The sequence below is a fragment of the Dermacentor silvarum genome, chromosome 2, assembly GCF_013339745.2.
Source record: "Dermacentor silvarum isolate Dsil-2018 chromosome 2, BIME_Dsil_1.4, whole genome shotgun sequence".
In the NCBI taxonomy this organism is placed as follows: Eukaryota; Metazoa; Arthropoda; class Arachnida; order Ixodida; family Ixodidae; genus Dermacentor; species Dermacentor silvarum.
In genome coordinates, this window is record NC_051155.1 from 233,891,295 (window position 1) to 233,907,278 (window position 15,984).

Sequence of the window (15,984 nt, forward strand, 5' to 3'; positions counted from 1 at the left end):
AGAGGAAGTATAATAAGTGCGCCAGTTTTGATAACTTCGCGATGTAAGTCCCATTGATTCTCCACTTGGCACAAAGTTTGCAACTAGTGCATGGGGACAAGAACACTGTACAGAAGATCGGACATGAAATTTGTGCTCATAGCCGTCCAGAACATTTCTGGCGGAGAACCTGGGAAAATGAATCATCAGCACTACGTCAGCTGTGACCATATTCCGCATATTCCAACTAAATTTGGTCTTGTTTTGATATCTAACTTACTCCCAAGAAAGGAGTCCTTAATAACCCACCAGCTGTCGCCTGAGCATTGAATCAGAAAATTACGCGACGCTAGTTATTAAAAGCGTATGCTTAACAAGATTACGCTTACGTTCAAATTGTGTGTCGAGTTTTTTTAGTCCTTCCAGAGTGCTACCCTGTTATATGCCCAAGTTACTTGTGCTTCTATTGCAAAATCATTAACGTTCGTTCATATTATTTGCAGTCTGTATTTATATATACGTCTGCATTACGATAACCGATTTCTTTCATGCTGTCTCTTTTCTCTGGCATCACCTGATGGAAGAGATGGAACACCTACACCTTCGTTTGTGATTTGCGGAGGCTTTGTTTTATGCCCGATTATACCTACATGCTAAAGCAGTAATAGTGTCGTGTATGAAACGTCTGTTTAGGTTGTGCTCATGCGCTCGAGTGGATAAGCAGACCAGAACGAAAAATGACGTATACTTTATTAAAGCTTATACAAGGAAAGAAACAACAAATCGCAAACAGCACTTCTTTGTTGTTCATGCACGCAGAAAGGACTGCATGCTACATTTTAACCAATGAAAATAGTTTTTGTGACAAACTGAAACCCGTGCAATAGCCGGGACCGGTGAAATGTCACAAACACTGCTGCAGCCATGCTTATCCTTCATCAGGCAACTCTAGCAGTCACTTTTTTTTTTATGGAAACTGCCTGTAGTCTGACAACTGTTTGTATTCTTGCTTTTTTTTCTACCTGATAGTCTCCCATGTCTCGAACAGCATGCTTCGTACTCTTTTTTTGTATCACTCTAACTTTTGCCAATATTTTACTATTGCGGTTTGCACTTTCTGAACTTAGCGGAACGCTCCTTTTCGGGATGTGGCACTAAGCAATGACAGAATTCAATAAAAATGCTAACCGCGATTGTGCCTCCTCATAGTAAAAGATAGCTTGTTTTAGCATAAGGAATGGCACGTTAAGCTGTGGACTTATATTAGGCAGTATCTCTAGCGTGAAACCTAGTGGTACAGCACTTCTTAGCTGATACTATTAACACTGGAACATAGCTTGCAAGGAACTTCCAAATTATCAATTTTTCAGAAGACTTTGTTTTTAGGCGGTATATAGTATTCTTGTTCGAAAACCTACTTTGTTTAAGCGGCCTGTTGCGAAAGTGATTTGATTGTTGATGTTGCTTGATGTTGGAATGCAGGCAAAGTGGACTCACAAGTATGGGAACGGATTATTTTTCTTTACCGGAACGAAAACGGTAACGATGGCAATCGATTTCGTACTCACTAATCAACAGTAAAGTTGAGTCTAGGTGGCAAGTGTAGACTTACCATCAAACACTACACTTAATTTGTCGGAAAGGCAGTTGTTTCCCATGTTGTTCCTTTTGGAAGTGATGGCTCCATAGTTCACTTTCATATTGAAAAATGAGAACCGTCCTCACGTGTGTCATGAAAGGTCATATTAATCGACTGCTAGTTTCAGTTGGCTTTGTAGTAAAAAAACTTGTGCTATTCGTGACATATGCACCTGTTTGACCATGTTATTTCAACAGTCTTCAATAGCTGTAAAATTTACTACGTTCTACCTTTATCGCATTGCCTACATAGAATTTTTTTATGTGTAGCACGTGGGGGGAGAATTTGAAACCGATTCCCGTACGCAGCAAGCTTCACCGTATACATAACTTAGACATGAAGCTCACATGTGCTAGTTTAATAGGACGCATGGTTTTTCCATCATTGAACAGTCCTATATATGCACCACTGATCCGATACAATGGGAATAATGTTCAACCTCTAATCGATGTGTGAACCTAGATCCTGAGTATGTTGTCCCAATCGCCATATCGGTCATCGCCAACGCATGAATGACCGTGACATTCGCGTCGACGCTGGCCGCACGTACATGCCGCATACATCGATTCGAGACTGAATCCCAAAGTACGTACGATATAAACACCGGAGTCATAAAAGCGGCGCACATTGGCCATTTGGAAAATATCCTTCGCTCGCCTCTCATGCAAAATTTTTGATAGCAACGCCAAGAATATGCCGTGTTTCGTCGTATGCGTATGGCTCACTGGTAAATTTTTAGAGCTGCAGTCCTCCACCTCTACCCGTATTTCTTCTTTTCTTCTTATACTTTAAACACAGGTCCAGCCGGGTTTACCCCATCGAGATCTGAATTGAGTCGTAAACATGCAGCAGGAAAAGTATTTTTTATTGGTTTGTTTTCACCGTAAAGCGTACTGTCAAGTGTTGCCTCGAGAGACGTGCTGTAATGTGTAGAAATTTCCAGTCGTTTCCTCTCCGCTCGCTTTCTCCGCTACGTGAACCGACTTTACACGCACTTGGGTTATGTGCGAATGCAGCTGTCGTAAATATCAGCGTTTTGTGTCAAACAAGAAACAGTTTGATGACATCCTTGACATTGCTAGCTGTTTGAGATTTGTGAAATTTCCTGACCGAAATGACCCCATGCATACCAAAGAAATTTGAAGCCTTTGCGGTGTTTTCTTGTGTCAGTGGCTCACCCTCTCACACCCATGGAAAAAGCTGTATTTGTTAACTAACACTCCCATATGACAGGTTCGAGAAGAATATGGGGATACGAGGGGCTCATTTTTAATTATTTTTTTGTTAGTCACAACCACATGAAGTGACAGACAAGGTTGCTTTGTTGAAATTACAGAATCCGTTCCCATAGCTTACACACCCAGAAGAGTGACACCTTTTCTATATCGTTTCATTTTTTTTTACTGTGTTAACATCTTCATAGCAATCTCCTTCACTCAGGGTTGTAGCCAGACCCAACATTAAATTTATTATTTATTTTGCATCAATGAATTCTTCATGAAATTCATCAGGAAGGACATGATGGCGTTTTTAGGCGACATTGGCCGATTTTGTTTTCTAGTGTTATTAAATGCAAGAAAAGACAAATGGAACAGACGACGCTGATGCAACTCGTGCTGGCGTGGCGCATACAAAACACGATCGAATTTTGTATTTAGACTCACATAATTAGGCTGATTCACAAAACGTAAGCAGCCATTTTCTATCCACTTTTGCAACAAAGTTCGCATGCTGTTTCAGACATTTGTTCAAAAGCGCGGCGAGCTTCGCGACTAATACATGTTGTTCGCCAACAAGTGATTGATGAACACAATCCACAAGCACATCTGGCGTAGATAAATTGAATTTTTCTTTCTTTCTTTTGCATGGAACGCACCAATAAAACCAGTGTAAATCGTACAAACACGCCTTCAAACTCCGGTATATCCAAGGAAAGGCTTCACGGACGATCATGAATTAATCCAGTCATGCTAAGACATAACCAAAAAGAAACGCGTGTGAATTCACGTGTTCCTTTATTACTTTGTTCCGATACGTAGACAGAATAACAACCTTGTGTAGCTGTTACGTAAAAGAATTTTAATTTACTTGCACGAGTTTTGAGGAATGTGCCGGCCGTTCCGGTATTGAGAAGTGCCCAAAATAACGCGTCAAAATTAATCACGGCAGAAGACCATCCTAATGTTGCATTTGGCATACCGAGACAACCGCATGCAGAACGCATCATTGCTCGCTAACAAGCATAGTTACTCACGTTCATGGCAGAGTTCACATTAGTGCGGGACGGAGGTGGAGCGGCACGCACACACACACAGACACACACACACAAAATTCCATGCACGCACATTGCGTGCATCGCATAGTTGTTCATGAGAATGGGAAGATGACCGCGTTTTGGTGTGCAATGCTTCGTCATCATGGTCATTAAAATAGCGTCAAAGGCACAAGTGAAGTATACATGACAGTAATGACGATCAGCCTGAAGCACGAATTCCTGGACACTCCACCGCAGTGGGCGATCGCAGGTACTAACGAAGCGAGAAAGCAGTCTAAGAAAATGTCGGTTTTCACTGCGAGAGAATGCTGGTGTCCAAGTGGATAAGCTTAGTGCCATTGGAATCACTGAAGTTTGTTGCTGTCTTTTTTTATGTATATGCAACTGATAACAACATATCTCGCTTAGAAATTGGAATTGAATAAAATAATGCACTCAAAACGTCCCAAGGCCACATATACAGGCTCTAAGAGCCGCATTGGTGCAGGGGGGCGGGGAGGGGGGGGGGGGGGGGGGCTGGCTCTGGAATAATTTTGACCATGCATAGAAATCTACCTGCACGAGCGCTTTTCGCATTCTGACTCCCTCGGGATGCGGCCACCGTAGCCGGGAGTCGCACCCAGGACCTCTTGCCGCGCTTCACTTTAGCTCATCAGCCATGAACACGGCGACAGGACTATGATTTGGAGACGCAGTATACAAAATAGAGTATAAACGATCGTGTTGAAAACATGTGCTGCGAAAGGCGAACGTTATTATAGTTAACAATGCACGTTGTATGCCCGTAGGTTTGATTTTGTATGTTTTTTTTTCAGGTGTTCACTACAGCGTATTCCTAAATTTCGTTGTACTTGCCTTGGCATCTGCCCCCTAATGTGAGCTCCACGTGCGTAGTATGACGTGAAGCCGGCATCATGTTAATTTCTAAAGTCAATACCAAGCTAGGTTTATGTTGAATCCCAACGCTATAGCCTGCTTCGTTCGCGATAAGGCTCAGGTGGGAACACTCTGTGGAAGTGAGTGTACTGTATAACCTGGAAGCTGCGTCGCCACGTGCGCCCCTGGGAAAAATGGGCTCACAACAGACGCCTCCTATTGTCGTTATTTGAGTTGATCCAACGAAGTCTGTACAGGCTTTCGATATTTGACCACGTAGGCACGTGTCGTCTTAATCGCACGCACAGCATGGTGTTCGAAATTTAAAAGATGAATGAAAGAGGGAAGTCGGCTATATGACAAGTAACAAAAACCAGCGCTACATTTACGGACTTCTTTAGGAGCGTCGCTAGTAGTAGCAGCAAACAGCTTAGCAGCAAAAGAAGTCGCGAATGTTTAGACCCCCTTCTCATGCAATTTTCAAAACCACAGTTTAAGAACCACCCGTACAGAGCAGCATTGGAAGCTGCTACGCGCCGGCATTGCTCGCGTAAAGGCGTCGGAACAAGACCGAGATGCAGCGAGAGGATGCTCGCGCCACGTGGAGGCGCAAGCAGCCCGACGTGCACAGCCGGGAGTAAGATGCCGCAATGAGCCGGCTGGAGGCTAATAATCATGACGCACGTAAGAAAGCCATCCATTTCCTAGCTCCCATTTGGACAGTGAAGTGAGAACGTGAATGGAAAGCTATTCTCCTTCGCGCAAATAGTTTTGTACAACAAGCTTAAGCAGATACGCAGTTAACTATTGCTTTTTTATATTCTCGCTCCTTATCTGTTCTTACCCCTTCCCTCTCCCCAAGCGTAGGGTAGCCAACCGGGCACGTCCTTGGTTAACCTCCCTACCGTTTCCTTCTCGTTTCTCTCTCTCTCTCTATACTGTCAAGGGTTTCCACTACAAATCGCGCTTCGGACAACCTCCGAGCATCACGCTACTTTCTAAGAGAAGGCAAAATTAGTGCGTTGCAATGTTCAGGCACGCGATGCCATATATCACGCCTTCGCTGGCCCACCTTGAATCATACAATTGCGATGCTGGACCCAGTTATTATGCCGTTCCATTGCCATTATTACAGCTGCTGCAAAATGCCTTCGTATCGACGCCATCGGCGCATCATTCATTTCGCAGAGACCGCCGATATTACAGGAGGCTTTCATTTCTCTCTTATCTGCGCTGTCACGTGCTCTCTATGAGCGCGAATAGTATATCGAAAGAAGTTTCTATGGACTTCGAAGGGAGGCAGCGCTATCGAGAATGCGCGAAATGTTGCTTCCTTTCTCGCGGTCTCCTGGAAGCTTCCATTAAGTCGCCGCCGCGTCTAGAAAGCGCGTATATAGCGACGACGGCAAAGGCGCGCGCGGGCCGCCTAAACGCGCGCGACAATTTGCCTATCAAGATTCACGGCGTGCGTGCGCTGACTAAAACCGTGGCTCCACCACTGTGGGGGTGCCCCGCTTTGGCAGCCGAGACACGAAGCAATTTGGCGTGTCCCGGCGCGTGCTTTGAATGGTTCGCCGCGTTTTCACACACTCCCAGCGCGACTCGGGCTCTTTTTCTGTTTCTTTCGAGCGTGTTTCTTTTCCTGTTTCATGTCGAAGCCTTCGAGCCATCACTATATAGAGAAACGAGGGCGGTGTTGATTTTGCGACTTTCTTCGCAAAAGCCTGCCGCTGCACGAACCGGCCTCGTGAATGCGTGCAGTGCAGCTGGTGTGCGCGCGGAGACTTGTCTGCATGCATGCGGCTGCGTCGCTGGAGTGCGCAGGAGACGAAATTAGTTTGCTGCGGTTGAGACATTGCCCGTACAGTGAAGCAGTGAATTGAGAAAGGAAGACCTTGACACGAAAACGCAATTTGCTCACACTGTGAGCCCGCCTAGTTCCTCCTACGTCTAGGCAAGAACCACTACGAGAGGGCAGAGCTTTCAGTGCGGAGTATTCGTGCAGCTTCGCACCCGTTGTCTACATTTCGCAACTCAAGTACAGCAACAGAAAATCGGCCAGGCTTATCACAGAGGCGATCGTAATTACGGACAAAACCTCGTTCTCGTTCTTAATTACATTATTTTTCGGTAGTGCTTCTTCTCTGCACCTTACTCCCGTTAATCGGCACAGACTTGTCGGGAGTGGACCTGTCGGGTACGATGCGACACTTGCTTCAACGCTTTCTCATGAGTGCGTGACAAGGCTTGTAGTCATCATAAAAATGCTGCCAATCCTCAACAAATATTTCGTACGGAGTATGCAAATGCTGATGTGCATAATTTATATTGCCCACTATCAGCCCATCATGGTATACACCCTCTCCTGCTCCCAATTGGTAAGCACACCGGACTGAGGCTGAAACAGATCCGTATCCATCTCGTTGCGCCGTAATTGTCCTACGATATGCAAAAATACAAAGAGCGTACATGTATGCGAAGTAGCATGAAAGTCCATCTAAGGAGGTTTAAAATCGTGGGCAGGCGCTTACGTGCGAATCAATATTCTTCTTTGATGCTCCTAAGGTAGGATCATCTTAGGAAGGTGCCTTGACGAAGATGTGAGCAATAAATTCAGTCACCACGAATGCTCTGATCTACACGGTAACTCGACTGTTTTCGCCACGTACAGGTGCTAGCGGTAGACCAGGACGCGAAAATCAACACTCGCGCTTTATTTTTGTTTATAAATATTTCCATACGCTCGCGTCTTTTCCTTGGGTAATCACAGACGGTAACAACGAAGTAGTGTAGTTTGTTTCTAGCATGGCTCAGTTTCGCCTAGTTAAAAAGAATTAATCAGTCAAACTAGGTCGACAGTTTATACCTTAGAAGTGGCAGATATGGTAAGTTTTCTTCAGCGGAGTTGTGGTAAGAGATGGCGCAAAGGTGGGAGGAGACGACATTATGAAAACACCGCAAAGCAATGCGAAAAGGTACAGAAAACTAGGTACGTAAATTCGTTCAAGAGCCAAGGAGCAGCTGGCGCTGTTTTCTTTCTTTCTTTTTTTTTTTTTGTGCGCCAACGTCTTCTTCTATGATGTCAATAAAGAAAAGTAAAGAAAACTAAACAAAAAAGGTCGTACAGCCCCCGTTGGCGTCATATATTCGTTCATTCAGTATCTTCTTTGAGCTGGCTAGATGTTCAATATTATTGAATTGTGGCTTTACATTAACAAGGAAACAAGAATTTACCATGCAAACCTTTTTTCGCCCAAATGGGTCAATTATACAGTAAAGAAAGCGGGGTCAGGGACGTCATCCTGATGTCATCAATGAGGGGTGCGAAATTCCAGAATAGGGGTTTGGCTTTCAATGTCTGAGCGAAACAGGAAAGCACAAATAGATTTTTGAAAGGATAGTATACCAAACCAAATCTATTGATATTTTTGTTGTTTCTTTATATAAAGCCAATTGCAGTGCAGAATTGGTAGCGCGAGCTTCCTATTACGGAAAAGAAGTGTCAATTCCTTATAGTAGGTATGAGCCACTCTTGGAAACAAACAAACAAACACACACACACGCACATACAAACACACACAAACACACAAACCAATGTAGGTGAATGAAAGAGGGTACTGTTCACGGTGACGTTGACAGCCCTGTTTTCTCACCCTCTTTTGCACACAGCCGGACGTTAAGCTGTGTGATATATTTGCTTCAACTGACTCGTTCGCAGGTGTCGTGGATAAGGAGGCGTGACCTGCACGTTCTGACAGTTGGCCGGTTCACGTACACCTCCGACCAGCGGTTCCAGGCGATACACATGGACAACTCGGACCTCTGGATGCTCCAGATCCAGTATCCGCAGAAGAAGGACGCCGGAATGTACGAGTGCCAAGTCAGCACTTTGCCCAAGATCTCGCGCTTCATCGCGCTCAACGTCATCGGTAAGCACACACTGCAATGTGCTATGTTTTGCCTGCATGGATCAATTAATCGGATAAGCCAGGTCGCATATGCAAAAAGCAATAACATTCTCTTATACAAAGGTTGATTTTATGGCTGGCCTTTGCCGCATCAACTGCCTCCTTATGATTTCAATCGCCATCATTTGCGGCAGGTTTAAAAACGCAGGCGAATCGGAAAAGCTATTATCTGTACAGCAGAATTTTCGCGAATGAGGCCATGATTGAGGTACTGTTCCGTGTCTTCGCTCAGTGTAACGTATACCTGCGCCTGTACGTCAACCTGGACATACCCAGACTTAGTCAGCACGCCAATTTCTGCTCAATCTATTTAGGAGGTTATAGAAAGTTGGACCCGAATGCAGAGATTTTCGTTCGTAATGGCTTTGTCTCATTCATTGGCCTTCCTTTGCTAATGAGACGTTTCCTATCATGATTTACAAGTGCTTGCTCTTAATAAACACTACAGGGCATAACTGTGTTGTAAATGTGGCATCTTGTCAACACTGACATCGAAGCAACTTGAATGAAAATGTAGTGACCCTAACAGATGACACCGGTGTTGGGCGGCAGTCTGATATAGACCTGCATCATGACATAATAATTTGTCATGACATAACCATCTTTCTATCGGCCTACTTTGATCCTCCGACGCGTGAACATCCCTTTCTACACATATATGACAAAAAAATGCTGTGCGTAGTTCTTGATCACTGATGGTTAAATTCGGAACGCTTGCAAATTGATGATAAGTAATTGTTTGCCTCAAACGGCCGGATCAATGAACGCCATCATGGTAGCTCTATTATGCAGAAGGAATCAGCATTTGGCTTAGCTTACTTGGCTGTATTAAACAATTGTTAATTCATGTGGCGCAGCAGCATGATTAGATAGATAGATAGATAGATAGATAGATAGATAGATAGATAGATAGATAGATAGATAGATAGATAGATAGATAGATAATATATAGATAGATAGATAGATAGATAGATAGATAGATAGATAGATAGATAGATAGATAGATAGATAGATAGATAGATAGATAGATAGATAGATAGATAGATAGATAGATAGATAGATAGATAGATAGATAGATAGATAGATAGATAGATAATTTGTTGACAGAAAAATGAAAGCCTCCTGACAGCCCCGTAACTGTCTAGTGCGTGGCTGACGCCTGACCATTGGTCAGCAGTGTGGGGAAAGGGGAGAAGGAACGGAAAGATGACAGAAATGGGAAAGATGAGAGAGTGTGGAGCGGACAGCTCTGCAGGCATAAGGTGCTCTTCGAACAGAACTCACAATTATTATTTGCAAAAAAAAAATTACGCTTTCTGTTGCATGGCTTCATTCGCAAATAATCAACGATGTGCAATCTACCAGTGTAATTCGATAATTTAACAGAAGTTCAACCAAAACCTGTCTTCTTTTTTAAATAGGAAGCGGCGGGAGGGGGAGGGGTGCGGGGTAGTCAAGAAAGGAAACCTGCTTAGTTTGATGTTCTTCTTTAATTTTCACAACTGTTTCTATACTATTCAATGCAACGGCAAAAAAAAAAAAATACTGCTTCTATTTGGCAAACCGTCCGAAGAGCTCAACTAACACTTGAATAATTTACGGTCTCCCGTTGTATTCTTTCGTATTTGATTTCGCAAGAACTAGATTCAATATAGCCAAACATACAAAGAACAACTAGTGATTTCGTATTCTTTTCTTTCGCCAACGTTTTCCTTCACGCTTTTGACAAACACTGCGTGCCACGTGTGCGCATGCTTCAGGTTATCGACTTGGCTTAATGCGTTCGGCGAGACCACCTGCTTAAACAGAAACTTTGAGGCTTCCGTAGCAGTTCGTGTTCCTCGGCATCGTGTCAGGAACCATGCAGCCTGCCGAAGCCGACAGCGGTATCCTCGCTTTCATCTCACTGTTAGACACATTCTCGCCTCCGAGGCGAGAAACGTGCTGAAACAAAGTAACCAAGTCCAACTACGCAAAGAACAGACATCGAAATCGCGAGATGCCAGAAAAGAAAGAACCAATAAAAAAAAATCGCGAAACAGGAACGAAGTATCTCACTGATGTAGATGGGCCCTCAGCCGAAGCAAACAGCGGAGCTCGCGAATTCATTTGTATGGAGTCGACTCTTTTGTTCCAAGCTAGCCTCTTTTGATTCCAGCCAGCGGGTCACTGCTTGACGGGGACAAAAATAAAAAGAAGCAGGGAGGACGAGAAGATACGGAAAGCAGATTTGATTGTGTTCTTTGCTGAATGTCATTACTGAAACGGCGGAGCACGCTCGTCGTTCCCTCATTCTCGGCCGCCCCCAAGCTCTCGGTCCCGGCGCTGATGCGCCCGCTGCCGTGCGGTGCCTGATAGAATTGGAAATTCGCGACACTGGCTCGGCGAGAAAGAGAAAGCTAGCAGCGGCGACGGCGACGAGGACGCACTGCCGAGTGTGCGAGCTAGGTGCGCCACACTGTTTGCGACGAACGGCGGCGTGTCCTGATCGTGACGTATTTCGATGCGGGAGCGCTCTGGGGCCCCCGACGGAATAGAATTGTGCGACTGCGAGTTTTGGTATTTCGGCTGTACCCTCCACTTCGAGCTCACTTCCCGTGACTCTATCTCACGGTCCTACACGCAATTTTATTTTTATTTATGCTTTATCGGCTGTTTACTTCAGTCCCCTCCCCCGCAGCTCGTCGTGTTAGTCGCGTGTGTAAATGCCCTTTGCCAACCACCCGTTTTCAGCGATCGCAGGTTTAGCTTTAGCAAGGTAAACTGCCTGCGAGTGTGTGTAAGTGGGTTGGTCTGAAAATATTCGCTGAGGTTCTGCCTTTTGTTTTCTTCTTTGTTTGCATGTGTATGCGTCCGTGAAAGCACGTAAGCGTTTACTCTCGCGCGCATGCATTGGAAATCAAATAATAGATGGAAATACACATTCACCGAGGAAGAGAGCCTTAAGGGTGGATGCGTAAACAGTGGCATCAAACGAGGTTGCATCGCAACTTTATCTTTATACTTTGTCGTCGTACTTGTCTGCTGACGCATTCAACTGTACTTATACACGGTAGCAGCCTGTGCTGTGGTGTGGCTGCACCCGGATCGACTATTTATGTGCATAAGTTTTATCTTTATCATACGTTCCAATTTAGTCAACTAAACCACGTATTTGTACAACCTATTCATGCGCATATTTTTCGTTCTTTTGTATCAGTTTGTAGACGCGCTAGGGGAGGTTGCTTGTTCTCTTTATATGCACATATAACTAATACGGTTGACGTGAAGCCAGGCTTGCTGGAATCTTATTTTCCTATGTTCCTCCGTGCTGCTCCAGTGTTTAGTATGCGCGCCATCCTTATATTCGCAAATATTTCGACCCTAACGCGCGACGTGAGAACACAATCAGACAAAACAAACCGCAAGGAAGCTTCGACTGAAGATTACCACCCGTATTCACAAGGAATTTTACGCTATAGAATTATTCGTAATAGCGAATTCTAGCCAATAGTGATGTCAGACATTTTGTTAGTGAAGCCAGTAGGCCAATGGCAAACAGCACTTACGAAAGAAAAACTGCGTGAATTCGTTCCCAAGTGATTTACTGCCTTCGTCGTCTGCAGGGACAGCTCCTTGCTTGTCCAAACATTCACGCGCCATCGAAACATGTGCGGCAGGCCGAGCGGTATTAATGCTAGCTAGACCTCAATTAAGCGTTAATATTATAGGACAACGTCCGTCGTAGAAACGAGAACACAGCATAACGTTGTCCAGTCTACTTTCTACCACGATTTCGCCTTAATTTCGTAAGCTGCAAAGATGTCGGTTAAGCCTGCACGGTAATAATGAATAGTACACGGATTTGCCTGAATTTTATCATTCTGGATTCAAAAGACTTTGTTGTTTCGTAAAATTACCATTTCCAGCACAGCGATGGAGGCGAAATGAAAAAAAAACAAAAAAAACACCCGTATACCTTGCATTTCGTACACGTTAGAGAACCCCAGTGGGTCGAACTTAATCCGTAGTCTCCCACTACGGCGTGCTTCCTAATCATAACGTGGTTTTGGCGCATAAAAACTAAGAATTAGTAATAAAACTAATAAATTTGTTATAACAAAGCATTGGATTATAAACGTAACAAGTAGCAGTGTTTATTGTCTGTAAAGAGACTTCTTGCCCTCGTACGTTTAGAAAACTAGCATTGCCTGAAAATTTTGAAAATTAAAGCCTAAGAAATACTCGTTGATCTTTGTAAACGCAACCTTGGTTCTGGTTGAGCTGGCACGGAAATGACATGCTTCAACGGCTCGCCGCCAATGCTTCTACATTCTCTTGTGCACTGTAACGTCTGCGCAGTGAGCAAGGCGAGCATCGCCGGGGGCCCGACTCTCTACCTGAACAGCGGCAGCACCCTGAACCTGACGTGCGAGGTGATGGAGAGCCCCGTGCCTCCCGACTACGTCTTCTGGTACCACGACGCACGCGTCATCAACTACGACATCCAGCACGGAGTCTCGGTGCAGACCGAGAAGTCTCCGCGAACGCAGAGCCGGCTGCTGATCGCCAACGCGCAGCCGCACGACTCGGGAAACTACTCGTGCGTGCCGTCGAACGCCGAGCCTGCCAGTATCGTCGTGCACGTGTTAAACGGTGAGCAACCGGCGTCGATCGGGAGCGAGCCCGGTTCGCAGGAGCACGGCGAAGAGAGTGAATGGAATGTACGCGGGTTTTTCAAGAAAGTGCGGCAGTTTCTTCCCTTTTACGGGTGGATATTTTAAGATTTAGCATTGGTCAAACCGCAGTATTGAGATTTGTTGGAAATACTTTTATTTTTTGGCGCGAGAGGGAGAACATGGCTTTCGTTAGGAATAGTGGCGTTCTTTAAAAAAATATGATCATGTCCCTTGCATTGCCCATGTTGTTCCCGGGACTCCGAAGTGAAATGGCCTTTGGAAAGAGCGTGGTGGCCTAAATAGTTTGTTTATGACCAGCTCATTTCTAAATTGTCCGCTGTCGAGATGTTGCATATGTTGTACGAGTATATGTTGGCTACGTTACTTATGCGAGCTTTGCAGCAATTAAACAAAAGAATAGAAAACCAGAGAGAGAGAGAGAGAGAGGGTAGAAGGAACTCTGTTCAGTTCGGTAAAATTATGAAGTCCTGAAAAATGCAGTATCCGAGTTTCTTTGTATTTTTCGAATTTATAGTAATGTCTTGAGTGGAATGGGAGCCATGGTGTTTAACTGATTGTAAAGTTTCTTTTGTGGCAAGGCTAGCAATAAATTCGTTTAAATGTTGAATGCTTGATCCACTGGCAAATTGAGGTCAGCGGATAGTGTCGCCTTCAACATTTTGTAGAGAAAAAAAATCAGGCTCACGAGAACATGCTGACCTAAAGATATCACTGGAACATATTGGTCATGGTATTTTATAATTGAATGTTTTTCATTGTTGAAGCTGCTGCAGGTGATAGCAAAGTTATTGTGTTTCTGTGCGACGTGCCCCTTCAACAAAAGGGTCACATACGAGAGCCAATAAAATGAAGAGAAGTATATTGAAAGATGTGCCGTTGATGCAGCGTCCGCAGCATTGAATATAGGGCTGCACTGAAAGTAAAATGATCAACTATTTTTTTTGTACGTAACTCTGAAACCGCTCAAGAACAGATGCTTGGTGGTACGTGGCTTCACCTTTCGTTCAATCATATATAGCCATTTGGCATCAACAGGTTACATAATCTAGCCATCAGTAGTACGCTACACAAAATGACGGCACAGGTTGTCTCGCTTCGTCAATGCGCGGTGATTGAATTTCTTGTGAAAGGGCAAACTTTATTATTTCATTTTCCAAATGCGGGACCAAACCAAGGGCTTTAAATGTTTACTAATTCATCAAATTTAATAAATCTGCGTCGGGGCGCGGAGTTTGTAGGACGAAAGCACTGGGGCGGCTTGCGCGAACATTTCATGACAAAAATAATAATGAATTTAAGAACGCGTTATAGTGCGGACTAGGAGTTGTTTAGGGAACATTTAAAAACGCGCTCTTAAATTCGTTGCTTTTTTGGTTATTAAATGTTCGAACAAGCCGCCCCTCGAAATATTTTTGTCTTGAAGCGGACGGCGTCCCCTTTAACCTATAGGTGTCAGAATTTCACATATTCTTCCCGAGTTTTTTTTTTTTTTGTCTCTATTGAACGGTTTTGTGCTGTCCGTAAGGTTTATTTTGTTTAGTCACTCATATCGAGATGACTCACGCAATCATACATACTATAATAATGTACATGTCAACATAACTTTCACTGTCGTGCAGTGGAAATTAAATAAACATGTTGCTCTTTACTGACGTCTTGACGTAGCAAGAACAGCTACTTGAAGTATCAAAGGAATATACAGCGTGTCCATTTGGGCTGGCTGCAACATCTTGTTAAACGACAGCTTTGAACAGCGCGACACAGGACAGAGGAAACAAAACCATAGGATAGAGTGCTGACTAACAACTAAATGCTTTATTTCTAGGAGCGGTACATAAAGTCATGAGGAAGGATTACGCATGAAATGAAAATATAAAACATCAGCACGGCAGGCATTCTTTTTTGTCAATAAGGATAGGGACTGAGAGCTGACGCATGCATGCGTCCCCACGTGTAAGGATGCTAAGGACCTAAAATATACGCGTATAGCTTGCAAACTGTTTGCGGTACTTTGTAACTGTTTTGCATTCTTTATAGATAGAAGTGACACTGCACCTTTGACAATGGGCACCGAGATGACTGTGTGGGGAGCCTTTAAATGAAGCCGCGCATAAATCAGTCATACATCTTCCTGTTTGACCAATGTATCAGCAATTTCACGTGAGCGGAATCCCGTATAGAACCTGCATGCAACGTTCAACAAAACGACGAGCGTGTTTCTTAGAGCAGGACCACTTCGGTTCTCGATTCACTCTCCTGCGTAATTCCTAAAACTTGTTTCACAAATCATATTCCCAAAAGCATTTTTACAATCTGCACTGCCGCAATCGTGTGAGCACTCTGTGCAACAAAGTTTTTCAGCTCAAGTTCACAAAAGACATATTCAAACGTATAGCTTCACTGGCTTTACTCACAATAAACATAACAAACATAGACGTTTCGCCACCTAGCGGTGGCATCGTCAGTACACAAATGGCGGCCCATGAAAAGTACATCAACTTATATCTTGCCGTAAACATCCGCAAAGGACCACGATTACTGTTGCCTGCATTTTGATTAGACGGATGA

The 15,984-nt window shown here is 44.2% G+C and overlaps 1 protein-coding gene across 2 annotated transcripts in view; it reads left to right on the forward strand.

Moving 5' to 3' along the window:
• The window catches only part of LOC119442871 (cell adhesion molecule-related/down-regulated by oncogenes), a 312,322-nt gene that overhangs the window by 286,778 nt on the left and 9,560 nt on the right, over positions 1-15,984 (forward strand). Inside the window, exons 3-4 of one of the 2 annotated variants that reach the window (XM_037707916.2) lie at positions 8,488-8,698; positions 13,079-13,372. In XM_037707916.2, the coding sequence (XP_037563844.1) occupies positions 8,488-8,698; positions 13,079-13,372 (505 nt within the window). Of the gene's footprint in view, positions 1-8,487; positions 8,699-13,078; positions 15,789-15,984 lie in introns of those variants that run through there. The other variant, XM_037707915.2, reaches the window with a different exon arrangement.